The sequence below is a fragment of the Apteryx mantelli genome, chromosome 5, assembly GCF_036417845.1.
Source record: "Apteryx mantelli isolate bAptMan1 chromosome 5, bAptMan1.hap1, whole genome shotgun sequence".
Classification (NCBI taxonomy): domain Eukaryota; kingdom Metazoa; phylum Chordata; class Aves; order Apterygiformes; family Apterygidae; genus Apteryx; species Apteryx mantelli.
This window is the reverse complement of record NC_089982.1, coordinates 51,284,829-51,301,332: the sequence shown is the minus strand read 5'-3', so window position 1 is coordinate 51,301,332 and position 16,504 is coordinate 51,284,829. Positions and strand designations below refer to the sequence as shown.

Below are 16,504 nucleotides of genomic sequence, written 5' to 3'. Positions count from 1 at the left end.
CCACCAAAGACCTTCCAAGAGTCTCTGCAGACCGTAGCTAAAACGTGACAGGGACAAGCTGTGTCTCAGATGAACCATCTGAAGCAAGTCGAGGCTTTCAATCCTCCCTGACAGACTAGCTCCTAACAGAGACCCTGGAATATGCGTGCCATGTGGTCTTACCTGACAGAGAGTTCAATTTCATGAACAAGCTGCTACCATCTCCTCCAGCCTCAACAAGAGCTATATCCCGAAGAAAGAGGTCTCCCCTCCAAGTACAGCACACAGTAAAAACACAAGGTCGCTCCTAGTACACAATCATCCCACAGTTACTGGCATTCTGCACTCACTTCTAAGTAGTATATCCTTGTAATTGGTAGTGACCATAATCTTTCAGACAAGAGGTGAGTATTCATCTCCAGCAGTTGCTTCCCAACTCGCTACCATCACCTCAGTCTTCTTACTCAACTTCAGCCAGCACACTCTTGCTTCTACTCCAGTCTAAACACAAGCTGAGACACTAATATTCCTCAAATGAGGCAAAGCAGAAACACACTGTCAGGTATCCTCAGGTATCCTCAGCCTACTGGAAACTACCACCCCACTTCTCTATATATGCACTTCTCTCTCTGCTCAGCCTCATGGACCTGACCTACAGCTGCACAAAGACACCCTGAAGAGCACCCTGTGGTAAATGACACATCAGGGCTACTTAGAAAAAGGGGGTGGGAGGAATGGCCCACGACTACCCACCAGGATCCCACAGAGAGAAAAAAGGCAGAGCGGCTGTTCAGAAACAGACGCTTGCAAAAAATGTTATGGAAGGACCAATCATTTACAAATGGGAAGAAGAAGAAGAGGAGCATAAGTGCACCAGGATTCTCCAAACAGTGGCTATAGAAGTGGGATGAGATACACAGAGTCTTAGGATTGAGTGTGAAACATTGTATGCAGCGAAAACAATTGAGGACTTCAAATCCTGTTGGCACAAAAAAGGTGAACCTACAGTTTATTTTTTAACTTAGAGTACTTTTATTATTATTCCACAATCTTTTTTTTTTCTTACCTGCAGAAAGTTATTAAGCTGGTTCTTGGACTTCTCCATGAATTTCTGATCTACAGATTTGAAGGGCAGCTTGCTGAGGGAAGGCAACTGAACTTTCTTTAATGGTGGAAAACACTGTGTAGGAGAAAGAACAGCTTGCTTAGCAGTGGTTTCAGTCCAAAATGAAAATGAAAGGACTCCTTTGTACTCTCTTCACCTTTCCACACCCCTCTCAGCACCTTGACAAACACCTTCCCTTACCCACTATGGGCTTACACATCTAAAACCTCTCCCTTCAGAACACCATCATTCTATTCTTTTTCAGACAGAAAGGTTACTACAATCTAAAAGGAAACCCTCTCTTTCCGAGAGACCTGTCGTTTTTGACATGTCCCCTGAAGCCAGAGACAAAATCTAGTATTTAAAACAAGCACACGTGGCAGTACTGAGTGTACACGATTTAGACACTGGATCAGTTCACTAAAACATCTATTAGTAAGCAAAAAAAAAAAAAAAAAAAGCTATTCACTAGATTTTATAACCATTTGGCAGAGGCCAGAAATATGTGGACAGAAAGCCAACTCTAAAATGGTAAAAACCAAACCGCTGGTCTAAAAGCTGGTAATAATAACTTTTTATTTGTCCTTCAGGTGTTTTTTTTTCCTTTCCAAATATTATATTGACATATTTTAGCACTTTACATTTTCTGCCTCCCCCTCCCCAACAGAGATTCATACCTCACTGAGTTTCCGGTGTAGACTCTGAAACTCACTGAGCTTCCTGGGAACAGTCCAGTTCTTAGTTTCAGCTCCACCAGCTTCTTGTAAACTCACCATGACAGAGTAAGAGGGCACTTGTTCTCCATTCTCTTCTAAAACCTTGCCAAAAAAAAAAAAAAAAAAAAAAAAGAAACAGAGAAGGTCTATTACTTTGAAAGCAAAGAGCAGAACATTTGGGCTGCCAGATGACCAGTGTACAAATTCAGTCTTTGTCATTGTCCCATGCTTTTTGTTGCAGTTTGATGGCTACACGTAGAGCAATACCCTTAAGGGACTAAACTTCACCCACAAGGCTGTGTCAGTCCTGAATCAGTTCTCCAATTAACCACTATTACATTTTACCAACAGCTTTGCAATACTGTCCATCAGCAATCACTTCTCTTTGACAGGTCTTCTTCAAACAGCTGTATTGTGTTATTTCAGTCTTCAATGTACTTATCACATACCTTTCCAATTGCTTGTCAATACTTTAGCTCTCCTCTCCTCTGCATTTTCTTGCCTGTTCTCCCTTTATTCCTACTCTGCTTTCCCAGGGGCCGTCCCGCTGTGGGAGCTGGGGCTGCCCGGGAGCTGCTTCTCTGTCATTGGGGTTTGAGCCTGCTCTGCACACACCCAACACATGGCATCCCCCACTGTTTCCAAGTGTCTCACGACCTTAAGAATTAAGGTAAGAATGAATTAAGACACCTAATAGCCAGAGGAAGTATGAGTGATTAACCGCATTTTGCAAAAGGGAGAACTATGGCAAAGAGAACTCAAATGATTTTATTGAGACAACAGAAAGTCAGCAGCAGTGAGACCACTTTATTTCTTAATTTCATACCAACAATTTCATACTTATGTCCTAATGGTAACAGGTTTTTATTTATTTACTTATTTTAAGGAGACTACTAAATAGATTATGAAAGGCAAGTAAGACAAACACATAAAATACATAGCTTTTTTTCCTTATTAATTTTGTTTCTGTCTAGTTCTCACACAGAAGTATCCTAAAGATAATAACCTTTTAAAACAGCATCCAGATCTTTAAACCTCATTTCTCTGTTAGGATAGTATGCTGTTTCAAAAGGCACATTTTCAGTCTTTTTGTGGAGGTGACATTGACTACATCCATGGAGAACTAAAACTGAAAGCCAAACCAAAATCCCAAATGCTTGTTTTAATATAAGTGCAAATAACAGAAAGGTAATTGCAGTGTACCTCTCTCACTCTATCATTTTAAGGGAAGTAATTTTTTAAGCTTTTCAGACAATTTTTAAAGGAGATTTGCCTAATCCAATTAGGGAAAGAAGAAACTTAAAAATTCCTAATGATGACACATCTTATGAGTTTATAAAAGTCTGACAGCACTTAAAGCTAGTGACAGATAACTTGAAGAGTTGCTACACCATAATTGTGAAAGATATACAATTAAAATGTCTTCACATTTCACAGTTGCCCAGCTGCACAAGGAGACTGCTCCCTGCAATGTACTCTTCCCAGAGCTGCAGCAGCATCCAGAATACAAAGCACCAGTCTGAGCTTCTGAAAATATGCCTGGTTTCAAGCACAGCCATTTGGGGAACTGCCCTTCCCCTTCCCCTGCCAGACTGCTGCAAAAAGAGATGTTGAACAGAAGCCTCCAAAATGCAGGTCAGAGGGACCTGGCACAGAGGGATTGGGAACTTCTGGGAAAGTCACTACCCTCTTTACCCCCAAGCAAGTTTGGATTTGTGTCTGTAGGTGACTTGCAAACATATTTTTTGCAGTAATTTTTGAAACTGGGAGATCAGAGTTGAAAATGCTGCTTTAAGTCATACTTACTATTCTGCATTACATATTTTTCCACAAGGCACAGACTTGCATGTGTGCAGGAACACCTAAACTGTAACTGTCGAGAGATGGTCAACGCTTTGGAAACTGTCCTTACCTGTTACGTTAGTTATTCTGTCTTTGTGACCTTGAGGAATATTCCCAAAAAAATCCAGAAAAAACAAAAAACACATACACAATCAATCTCGTTCTTCCTGAGCACCATCCTAACCCTCTTCCATATTGGTACTGTCTTCCAGCCTTAATTCTTCATTAGTGCAAACTTAACATTTGTGCTCTGGTCATTAATGAAAACAATTAATTACAGCAGGTCTCAAGGCAGTCCCTTAATGTGGTACACCTTTTAGTGGGCTCTGTGTGTATGCAAGAATCTAAGGGATGATGAGGTCAAGTATGCGGACTTTCTTTTTTTTTTTTTTTTTTTTTTTAGTAGAAACTGAAAAAGCATACCAGAGAAATAGAATTTGGTACTCTCTGGCTTTGCTTTAATGTTATTTTGAATTTTGCTTTACAAGCTTGAAGATCCTGTGAGGGTCTCTGCCCTGATCCTTTCACAGCACTGGTAAGAGCTCTCAGAATTAGCCCTTAATATTAGATTTCCACAATTCTCATCCTCGGCCCTTTCTCAGGCCCTTTCCTTTCAGGTTACACACTTACTTATGTGACAAAGATTCAGGCATCAAGTACCCTAGGTGGTTTCAGGCTTTTTCTTTGCATTTGCAGGAACTTCATAGCCTCAAGACAGTGCAAGGACTAATTATTTTAGAATTTATGGTCTACCAGTGTGCCACAGATACCTAGTCCACAAAAGGCAAAGATTTATATCTACTCGCTAGAAGGCACAAAGCAGCACCCCAAAGTGGGTAGCATGGAGATATGAATGAGGATGTTCAAATGGCTCCATACACCAGTAAAAACTACACGGGATGCAGCAGAGGTGGGCACTTCCTACCAAAAAAGAGATGCTCACAACTAGAAACATACAACGGAGCACTGTAAAACCAAACAGGACACAATTACCATGAAATACTTTCCAGGGGAAGCAATAGCTATTAGCTACAGTAAGGAAAATGCAAACTAAACATTACCAAAAACTGTAATAATAGTTCAGTAAAGTAACCAGCTGCCAAGGAGAGCTGTTGAATCACCTCCGTTAGAGGCACTAAAGGCTGGTGTAGATATCCATCAGGAATGATTAAATATTAACAAAAACTAGCCTTGTCCTCATGCTGGTGAAGAGCTGCATGACTCACCAGAAGCATCTTTCAGGCAGAGCAGCTCTCTGAAACCACCCACCCCAGCTGCGAAGCAGCAAGACAGCGGCTAACCAGGCTGCGGCTTCAATTCCCTTTTGAATACAGGTGGTGTACCTGGCACACCTCTGTTCTTCTCAGTTCGCAGGAAGTTAACTTGCTGAACTCTCACTTAGCACACACATCCTAAATTTTGATATACTTAAATGAGTAAGACAGGCTTTCTTCCCCACCCTATTCAAATCCACGAGCTCCATTCCTATGAAATCGATTAAAAAAAAAGTTATGCTCTGGAACTGAGACGACTTCTTTCAGACAGAGGAGACAAAATGTCTAAAATATGCAGTGATGCAAAGACCAAAAACATTAGAGCAGGAAGAGCAAGTTCTCAGCTAGCATAAGCAGCCCTAAATTTTATACCTGCTAGTACTGAGGGAGGTATAACAGTTGTGGGGAAATCATGCACAGAATTACACGAAGCGTTAGCACAAGTCTCCTTCAAGCTGTATGTTCCTACAGCCTTTCTTCCAGGCTCTGCAAATCAGCCAAAACATTTACGTCTCCAAAGACAGTTTATCAGAAAAGTCAGTTACCACACAACACCTATAGGTGTTGTATTAATTATTTATGTATTAATGTATTAATTATTATTATCCATTTACATGGATTCCCCCCCACCCCAGCTACATTCAGTTAGATAAATCAAAACTTTAAAGACTGAAAGATGTAAGCTAAGACACAGCACAAACTACATTTGGGACACCGCATGTTTTTCCCAAGTCATGAGTAAGTGCGGATTTTATGAATTACCTACTAACTGATTTAATAAATCAGTTTAAAAGGACAATGATAGGCCATTACTCTTTCAGCTCCAATTCTATAGCAACATTTACTTTTACTAAGCTTCTCTGCAAAAAAACAAAACAAAAACAAAAAACCCACATAGAGCCGCCAAATTTTCCCCTCTGTAAATAGACAGGCTAAAAGCTAGTATTAGCAACAATGCATTTTGCAGATTAAAAAAAAAAAAGTCACCTACTTAATGCCCCTTGAACTGATCCACTGCAGCCAGATCATTCCTGAGCAATTAATTTACAGGGAAAATTGCACCATTAGTGTTTTCTCCAACCTACCCCTTGAAGCACAGAGCTGCAAACAGCATAATTAATACAAGCCTACATTTAATTATCTGAGCCAGTATTTCTTAAAAATTGCAGTTAAGACAGTAAATGATCACACATTAGAATTGTCTCCCAACCTCCCTGTCATTTAGCAGGGCACTAGCCAGAACCACCTACCCATTTAATAACAAAGCAAGGGCTGTATTGCGACCCTTATCAGAAAGCTGTTGTTCTGCAGTCTTGCCGCAGATGGTCTTGCTATTTTAAAAACCAGACTTTTTAAAGTAATGTAGAATTTTTAAAGACAACTTAAGAGCTTGACTGCTTTAAACTGTTATTTTTGAGAGAGTTATCACTAGTTTGGAGAAGTTCAAACAATAACCAAATAAACTCAGAAGACACCCCCACACACCCTCCAAGGAGAATTACCTCAAGCAAACTGCTTATATTTACTTTAAAGAACATTTTCTTAATAGCACAGGAAGACAACCCATTAGAGATACTATTAGCCTTTGATTCTTTGAAGTGGTAGAGTCATCAAGACTACTTATGTACGGTGCGAACCTGCAGTCGCTACGTAACACAAGCATCTGTCGGGTTCCTTTCTGGACGGTTGTTAATAGGAAGCTCTGAGATACAAGGAGACACTACTAGTACTGTTGATAGTTGTCTCCATTAGGCTCCAACTTTTTTGTTTCCAGCTGGGCAACAACATTACAACATGGGATGGATTTTATCACTGACATGTACCTTTAACGTACACAAGTATTCGTAATGTTCAGAGTACTTCTCCATTTAATATAAAACAAACTTCTATATAGAAGAATAAGACAAACAGGAGGATTTATGAATCCTTTTCAAACTCAGGCATTGAAGTCTGGCATTTATATATAATCTCTCAACTGCCAGTTTTGACAGGTACTGCACTATGTTGCCTTTATGAGGAATTCTTATCATCCTATCAACAAATACCATGACTTTATTTTATTTTTTGGTCAACAAGCAAATGCACAGGTTGTACCGTCCACAACACACTCATTCTACAATTGTTTGCCTACGCCCAAACCGAAGAACAAAACAAAACCAAAAAAAAACCAACCCAACTTGCTCTGTGACTTACTCACAAATTTAAAGCACTTTCCTCAAAATCTGGGTATTCCAATCCAATCCCTTGAAACTACACTGCCATTGAATATCGTAATAAAAACCACAGCAGGCACAAATACTGCATCTTCCAGGCACACCAGACAGACAACTGTGCCAAGTATGATAGCACCATAATATAACAAGACACTGCTCTGACTGTGCTCACTGAGGAAAAATAATGTCCCCCAGAGAGCACAGTGCTATATCCAATGTCAAAATCTCTTCAGGCATATACAGGTATTTTCTGTAACTCTAACAACGGAGTCTGAGAAGTAGAACTTTGGTATATGTGTTATAGCAGAGACTGGAGGAAAGAGAGAGATTTGGAAGAGGTTAATTTTTTTCCTCAGGTAAACGCAAAAGTATACACAGTGTACACAAAGGTATATGGCAAGTATATATGGATTTTTATTTTTCTTTTCACATTGGAAGTTTGAACCGACCCAGAAGATAAAAACCTGGGAAAAAACATACCTCGCCTGAGACAATGAAGGCTTTCCACATGCCCAGATTCTCACACCACCAGTCCGTTCTTGCAATGTGCAGCTGAAGGTCACTGTGCTCTCTCTCCATCAAAGTAATTTCATCCTTCAGCTTGGAAACAATCTGCAGAGGAAAATTTATCAGTTACAATTGGTAAGAAAAAGCTTGTAACATGCCTACTGGTGTCTTTGAGGACAATATTGAGAAAGGGGAAAAAAAGAGTGAGAACAAAACTAGTTCAAAAGAAGAATGAGAAAGGAGAACAGTTGGAAAAAAGTAAGAGAATTTATGCTGTCTTTATAAACTTCTAGAATATACAATAAAATTAAACATCCGCCTGCAATATTAAAATAAAAAACAAGTTAGAAAGACATGCTACTATCATGCTTCAGGGAAAAAAAATGTATTTTAGATAGGATTAAGTATTATGCATATATATTATGTGTTTTATATAAACTTGAAATGCCAATTACTGAAGGCATTACCTTCAGTAATGCCTTACTTTTTTTTTCCCCTTTCAGAGATATGTGATGTGACTGAAGAACCTGGTAACAGATCTCATTTCTTGGAACTTAACTCTGTTAACAATCTCTCAGCAAGCTACCATTTAAATTCATTATAGCTTTGGAAAGGGGAGGATTTATTTCCGTGGAAAGCACACATTGAATAAGTAGTTCTAATTAAGACATAGCTTACAGTCATACTCTCATGAAGGAGAAATGGTGCATCCTATAGCATCAGCAAAAAAGCAGGTAAACACGCATACTACCAGAAAACAATGCAACAAGAGAATGCGGAAGCGTACATAAAATGTATCATTAGAAACACAGTGAAAGAAACTGATACTTTTAAAAAATATGGTATATCTCACAGTCAAATCTATGAGTCTTTGTTGTAATGGTACATCCTGGTAGAAGCTTTTAAAGAGCTACAGTAATTTTGGAGGGATTTCTGTCTCATGTAAGATGAAAGATTATCTACATGACAGCTCTCTAACACCTTCTAGCATATATCTAAACTCAGAATAGATTTTTTTTTTTTTTTTTTTATTACTGCTTACATACAGATTGCTTTGCAGTCAGCTTACTCTGATTCCTATAATGAGCATACAGGAACAGAGTGCAATGAATAAATACAAAAGAACTTGCAAGGTTTCATCATAAGTAAACAGCTGTTATGTTTATAAAACAAATACTGAAGCTTTATAGCACTGCTGGCTGCATTTTATTATTCTGCTTCAAAGACGTAGGCATTTTTTGAAGACAAAAAATATTTTAGGAGCAAAAATATATGGGGCATAACACTACTCTAGAAGAGGTATGACTTTTCCCCCAAAAAACTTAGGTAGGGAATATAGAGAGAGAGGATATAATCAGAGTATAAAAACTTACTATTTCTCAAGAATAGAAGGGAACATGGAAGTGCTATATCCGTGTGAATATAAGTATGAATATAAGTGTGAATATAAGTGTTTAGTAGTATTTTTGATATCAGAGAAAAAAATCTAAAGCTGTAACGCTACAGAAACAAATGGTATAGCCTAACTCTCACATACACAAGCATGCACACTTTTGCTCTGTACTTACTTAGCACTTGTAATTCTTTTTGCCTGTAGTGCAAATTTTAACTTAAAGCCTAGCTCTAAACTTGTTAAAGAAAGTTTTATGTTCACTGCTGGTACAGATTCACTGGAAGATCTAAACAAGTTAACATAAAATCCCTCCATCTTCCACATAATTTCTAGGAGAGGTGGAAGCATTTTTTAGTTCAATCTAGTCACATTTCATTTCAATAATTATATTACACTATGTGGTTTGAAAATAAGGTTTAGCAAGCACTAGAAAGTGCTCTGGGTGGGAAACGTTGAGGTTTCGCCTTGCTGCCGAGGATGGCAAGAAGAAACCCCAGGAAGGATGCAGCCCCTGCGTGTTCGCAGCGCCACACAAGACGACACCAGACTGCAGTTGGGGCCCCGCAGGAGGCAACCTCTGCGCTCGCGCGCCGGACACGCGCATGCTGGAAGCGGCCCCCCTCCGGCGTGTCCCCAGAGAAGATCAAGCTGTCTCGTACGGCAGGGGGCTTTGTACGCAAGAGGGCACTGCCCGAGGCGGCTTGTCATCCTTTCACGTCCTCTTGGCTGCTCTTTATACTCCACAGAGAGAAATGAAGTGAACGGCGCAGGAGCGGGGCGCCTACTCCTACTCACAGGCCAGCGCCTTCGCACTAACGCTGAACGAAGGCGAGTGTGCACAAAGAACCCAGATCCCCAGCAGGGCACTAATGCTCAAGTGCATCTTTACCCTCGCTTGCAGGATGCCACCCGAGGGAGATGCCCCGGCTGCCTCTTTGTCTCACCAGCTTTCCACCATTTGCAAACAGTCTCACAACGCCCAAAAAGCTTGACCCAGCTGTATCTGAACAGTGCTCAGGAGCACGGCGAACAAGCCTGCCCGAGCCAAATCCAAATCCCTTCTGCCGGAACGTGTTCTTAGATAGCCTAATGATGCACTCTGTAATGAGAAAAAAGGATGCATTTCTGGTCCAAGGCCAGAAAACCAAAGTTTCACATCCCTCAGGATTTTTGCAGTCTGATTCAAGACTGCCCTGCAGCTTTCTCTTAGCTCCTTACAAAGGCAGCCAGCCACTCTCAGAGAGATCTTTTGCCTGTATTTAAGCGCGCCGAGCAGGACGGTGGGGACGAGGCGGCCTGCGAGCCGGCAGAGGGCGGGAAGGCAAGGAGCGCGCCCCGGGGCGGCAGCGCGCCTGGCGGCGGCGGCGGCGGCAGCGGCTGCGAGGGGACCCGCGCGGCGGAGCCGCTGCCCCAGGCACGCTAGGCACAGGCAAGCAGGGAGGCAAGGAAGAAATACTGCCTGTCACCTACAAGGCAGCGAGACAGCCGGGGAACAAAGCAGTACAAATAATATTTGCAATTTCAGTGGCAGTAGCTTCAAAAAACAGGATAAAAAAAACAAACAAAAAAAACAAGTTATCAGCTAGCTCTGATTCCTCTTTAGACAGCAGGCTGATTGAAATAGAATTTGACCTGTCCAGAAAGGGCCTGAGATGACTGGATACGACACAAACACATAAAATAAACACTGAATGAAAACAAAGGTACTACCTTTTTGTCAGGTTTTGGTGAATTACATATGGAATTTAGAGCCTGTTTCTTATACTCAAGCTTGTCATTTAGCTGGCGAAGTTTATTTACAGCGTAACTGGCCTGCTCATTAATTCTTGCGCTGCATTCTTCAGTAGCTTCTTCACAACCTTGGCTCTAGAAATACAGGATGGGAGTAAGTGATTGTATCATTAGTGCAAAAAAAGAAATTTGTTTTGTTTGCTCCACATGTGTTTTATGTGCAAGGACGCTTATTCTTGATATAGACAAAAACCGAAGTATAAAGGCTCATTATTATAACAGCTTCTAATGGCTATTCCAACCATCGGCTCCAACATGAAACAGAGTTAAAAAGCAGACAATCTCATTCTCAGTTACACTACAGCTCTGTAACAACTCTTGCCAATTGTGCAAAATGACCTTCAAGTTAAGACTTTAGTTAAAATGAGAGTAAAAATCAAAGTTTATTTTAAAAGTAAACAACAGCTAAGTAGTCATGGTTGATATTCAGAACCAGATAAAAAGCAAATACTGCAGCTCTGAGCTGGGAGATTACAAGAGAAGGGGAAAAAAATAAAACCCAGTTTTAACAAACAGTCCCGCCTCCCACAAGCCCTCACAAAACAGATGCATCAGCCTTCAGATCAATCTAAACCAAATCCTTCCTCTTCATAAACAGATTTTACTGCTCTTTTTAAAGTGTTAATAAAAAAAGGGTTAAAAGCACATATGCGTTACCCTGAATTCATAAATCACTTTCTGCTATACATTCAAACAAATTGCATCTTGCGTACTACAGGCATGCAAAGAAATACAGAACTTCACACCTTTAAGAGACCTTCTGTTTAACTTCTTCTGGCATTTGCCTTAACCTCCCCTTTTTTACTGTACTTCCCCAAATGGGAATGAAGAACTGGAGATCCAGCAAACACAGCATCATGATGTTACCATCTCTAAAGCTGCCATGTTCAAAGAGATCTCTGAGGTTTGCTTGTGGTTGAATATATTTTAATTTATCCATGGCAAACTCTATGAATCTAATCTCATGAACCACGGACAGAGTTCTATGTTATTTAATGACATTTCCACTAAACGAGATGCATCTTTGTACAATTAACAAAGAGCCAACAGAAGGAAATCTCAGTCTCTACTAAATCCTATGAGTTTTAGAGGAGATTCTATGCAACCCCACTGTAAATTCTGCAGTATTTTACATCTTAGGAAAAATGTCTGAGAAGGGATACAGTAACAGTAATAACCTTCTCAGTCTGGTCCTCACAAGGGAGGTGAATGTACTGCAGGAGGCAGGAGTCCTAGGCTAAGAAACCCATATCCTTTCCCAGCTCTGCATTTGCCTGCTATGTGGCTGAGTAAATAACATCAGCTCTATGCCCTGTCCTTTCTCCTGTCTAATCTGCATGGACTGTAAACCCTTTAGGTCAGAGACTGCCTCCAAGCACGTGCACAGAGCTTAGCTCACAGAAAATTGGCTGTGGTCCCTTGATAGTACAGAAATACCAATAATAAAGATTAACAACTCTGGATGTTATTCAGAACTCCACTGAACACAACCATAAAACAAAAAACTTATGCTTGTTGGGAAGGACAAAGGTCAAAAAGAATGGAAAAATGCTAGTTTCAATACTGAAGAGCTGAAAGAACTGTCTGTCAACTTCGGTTCCAGTAACTGAAGGACTGCGTGCAGTTACAAAGCAGCAATGCTCTACTCCCAGAGGCAGGCGACGCAATTTCTATAGATCACTAACATTTCAGACACTTACAGCAGAAAATACTGCTGAATCACTGGGTGTATCATCAAATGCTAAAATTCTGACATAATAAATTATCGCATATTCAAGTTATCAAATAAACTACCAGAATACTCAAAGCTGAGATTGAAATGTGCTGTGGTCAGGTAAGAAGAGCAGAGTAATAATGACTTCCATTTCTATCAGTGCCATAGAACACAGGCTATGGACTTTGGAAACACCAGGCTCATTTCCTTCAAAGTGCTGAAAGCAGACGCTGTTTTCTTCTGTATTTTCCCTTTTACTTGTGACCTTTTAAAGATGACTTCTCAAAGCAGTGAAAAGTGGTGATGGATGAGAGGGAAGCAGAAACAGCTAGCTCCATGTGCGGCAGGACCAGCACAGCTTGGCCTCGCCTGGATTCATGTCTCCTGACTTGGTTTTCTTGTGTTTAATCAGGGCTCGTGCTTTTGCCCTCCCCTCCACGAGGGCATTCATGGGCTCCCACCTAGACAGCTCTACTAGTGAAACCTGCAGAAGATTAACATACGCAACTCCTGCAGTGGCCTGGCAAGTGTGGATGTAGGCCACCAAAAAAACTAACTAAAATAAAAACTGTTAGTGTCTGCTAACATGGAGCCCTCCAGAAATACCAGATTTCCCAGTTGTGGCTTCCTATACATGATACAGAAAGGCTATTAGCCAGCAGCGCATTTTCACCAGCATTTGAAAACCCAGCGGATGCTCCAGAAGAAAGAATTTATTACCTTTTGTTTTCATCTCAGAGCCCTTGAAGCTTGCCATAGAGCCATTAGGACTACTCTACTAGGGAGATTATGCTCCAACAGTGTATGTAGCTTCATGATTAATTTGTGGTTAAAAAAAGTGTAAAGATTCTTCCTCATAAAAGCATATTTGGCAATATATTAATTTTTACAGGTTTCACAGCAGAAGTAGCTTTCTAATCTGGCATGTACTTACTCAAGGATTCAAAAGAAGGACAGATGATGCTGATGTCAAAAATCTGATTTTTCAGCAGCTATAGGAAAGCATGAAATAAATGTTATCTGACAAAAGATAGCTAGTCCTACAGCGTTGTGCCAGTTTTCTTGGAGAAATGGCTATCTCTGTCAGATTCTGTATGAAATGCACGAGGAGATTCAAAAGCACAATGTTTAAATACTTAGTTCTGGGCAAAAAGAGCAAGAGTGTTTTCTGAAAGTCCTGGTGATTGCAAACATCAGGACAACAAAGCTTTGAAACACCTACCACCTCCAACGAATAGCTGGGTCAGGAGTGAGCAAGTCGGCATGTAAAATGAAGATGATAATACTGCTCTGAAGCGGCAGCCCGGCCAAAAGCTGCTCCCTAGCCGAGTGTCCGAGAGCACTCGGATAAACGTAACACGAGCTCCTCCAGCACAACTGGTCTAGAGAACCTGCTTGAAAAACCTGCCCTGAGCATGCTGCCATTGGGTTATTGCCTATGACATTTTGAACGCTTGGTTTTAGTATTTCCAGTTCTAGTGCCATTTTAATCAGTTTTGTCTTCCAGTCTATTAATTTATTGAATAAATTAATACAAAGCACTAAGACTCTTTTTTTTTTATTTCATTTTCCATTTCAGACATAAGTTACATAAGTTCTTGACTGTTACTTTTTCTCCTCTTTTGCGCAACTTTTAAACCTACTTTAGTACCTAGGAAATGCACAGGGCACAGGGACCAAGGCTCTAGACAGAAGCCTACGGAGGTGTCACTGAGGTTTCCTTCACTGAAAAGCAAAGCAGTTTGTAAGATGTATGCTTTGTGTTCTCTGATATTCAGGAGCATAATGAAAGATATCGAATACAAAAGGCTTGCAAATCTGAAATATCTATTTTAACTAATTTAAAGTTTAAGTAGTCAGTCATTTTGTACTATATTGTTTCGAAGAGATTATAACTTATATAAAATTGTCATGAATCATACTCTGTTAAACATTTCGGTACTTCTATATTGTCTTACTGATCACAAGATAAAGCTAAGCTTTAGCACATTGCTAAGCGATATAAAAACAAAAACTACACTGTAAAAAGTTTTAAGATTCATCACAATCATTATATTGCACTTACGCAGTGCTTTAAGAAACCTTCTCCCTCCCCCCACCCCCCGAATATTCAGACTATTTTATGTCCACACTTACTCTTCCTTGGTTGAAGAATGCAAATTGTGTTTTGTAATGACAAAGTGCACAGGTGACTCTGAAAACACAGGTACTATCAGATGAGACTGGGTAGTTTTATCAATAGTTTTGCAGTTAGCAGAACTGGGAAAACACCTCTCTCTATCAGCAAGTACTTAGAGTCTAAGGAAAGACACACTACTACAGCTCTCTAGACAAACTGAGAAAATTCAGTAGTGATAAACTCTATTCAATGAAATTGCAAAAATGATGATATTAACAAATATATCAGGGAAAAAAGAAAAGAAAAGAAGCCTAAAGCTCAATGGCAAAAGATGCTTCTAAGCACTTTATTCCAGTATCTTCAGATCACCTTAAAAAACAGTGACAGAAATTACACGTGACTCACCACTTCATCTTTGTCCTCAGGTGTTAGTCGAACAGAACTTCCTTCTTCTTCCTGCTTGATCAATCTCTCATATAAATCACTGACAATGAATGAGGGGTAGTATCTGTCCTTTAGAGTTTCATAAACATCTGCCTGAATTCTGTAGAATACTTCAATGCCTTTATTACCCACGAGACTTTGCTGTATTTCTTTATAAAGTGATTTTTCCACAGGTATTTCTCTGCTTTCCACAAAAAAATTCTGATAAATTTCACTCACCAGTTGAGGTATTTCAGCCTAGGAAGCAAGGAGGGAGAGTGAGGGAGAAGAGAAGAGAATAATAAAAATGCTTTAAAAATTATCAGGATGAGTCAGAATCCGGTGTATAAAGGTTGATCAAGCTGATTTCATGCCCAGACATATGAGAACACATCTGTGAGCACCCTGCCTGTGCACCTATGCAAAGCAGCCAATTGCACAAGATAAATCTTGACATTTGTTAAGCAGCAACACAACTGTGCTCTAAAGTCATCATAGCTTCCACATCCATTGCTTTTAAAAATATGCTCCAAAAGCTAGTGAAAACCAATGAGCGCTAGAGCAGCATTCTGGTCATCATTTTAAGTTCAGATTTCAGAGTTCAGCTGTATCAGCTTCCCTGTCTTCTGCCGGGGACCTGGATCGGACCAGTTCTCACTTTATGTGAGACTCTAATTAATTTCTGAGGCCAAAAACACTACCAGAAGAGACATCTACCAGCACATGAGGCCCCATATTTCCACTGAGCACAGAAGAGCGCACAGGGCTGAACTCTACATTAATAAACAGGAAAGAAAGAGGAAGTAACACAGCACAGCCCATGATCTTTCTAAACTATGTGCTAACTTCCTGAGCAAAATTAAAGAGGTTTTAGTCACTCCCTTAGTACAGTACAACATGCTTGCCTGCCTTATGTGACAAAATCATAGCCACGTGGCTGTGCGATACTACTTATCTGAATCAAAGCTGCCCCTGTAGTGTCCGACAACCCTTAAGTTTCATGGAGAAATATAAGCACAACATGATAGAATGGCAAGCCCTGAATAAATGCACCATATATATTCCTTTAAAAATGAGGAGAGAAATCATAGCTGAGAGGTCATAAAATGCTTCATAGCACCTTTTCCAATCATGCAGTTTGCAAATCAAAACTGATTTATACAACTCTCTTCACAGTGCCTGCCAAATGCTTTTTACGAACATTTTTTAGCCTGAGTTGGTTTTTAGTCATTCTTACAGATCACATCAATGGTTCGCTACTCATGATTTGCCACTCAGGTTACATGATGTTATTTGTGTTTCCCAATTGAAAAGAATCTTTTTAAATAGGAGAGTAATAAAATGACAGTGAATAAAAAAAAATAACTGATAGTGATTCATATTTCATGCTAATGTGAATCCTGGAATTTTAAAATAGTTTCGCAGAAA

The 16,504-nt window shown here is 40.1% G+C and overlaps 1 protein-coding gene across 1 annotated transcript in view; it reads right to left on the bottom strand.

The window, feature by feature from the left end:
- Positions 1 to 16,504, bottom strand: part of SNX25 (sorting nexin 25) — a 91,793-nt gene that overhangs the window by 12,703 nt on the left and 62,586 nt on the right. The window contains exons 9-13 of the mRNA XM_067297977.1: positions 15,059 to 15,334; positions 10,740 to 10,895; positions 7,610 to 7,741; positions 1,762 to 1,902; positions 1,046 to 1,159 (exon numbers count right to left, since the gene is read on the bottom strand). Coding sequence (XP_067154078.1) covers positions 1,046 to 1,159; positions 1,762 to 1,902; positions 7,610 to 7,741; positions 10,740 to 10,895; positions 15,059 to 15,334 — 819 coding nt within the window. The remainder of the gene's footprint in view (positions 1 to 1,045; positions 1,160 to 1,761; positions 1,903 to 7,609; positions 7,742 to 10,739; positions 10,896 to 15,058; positions 15,335 to 16,504) is intronic.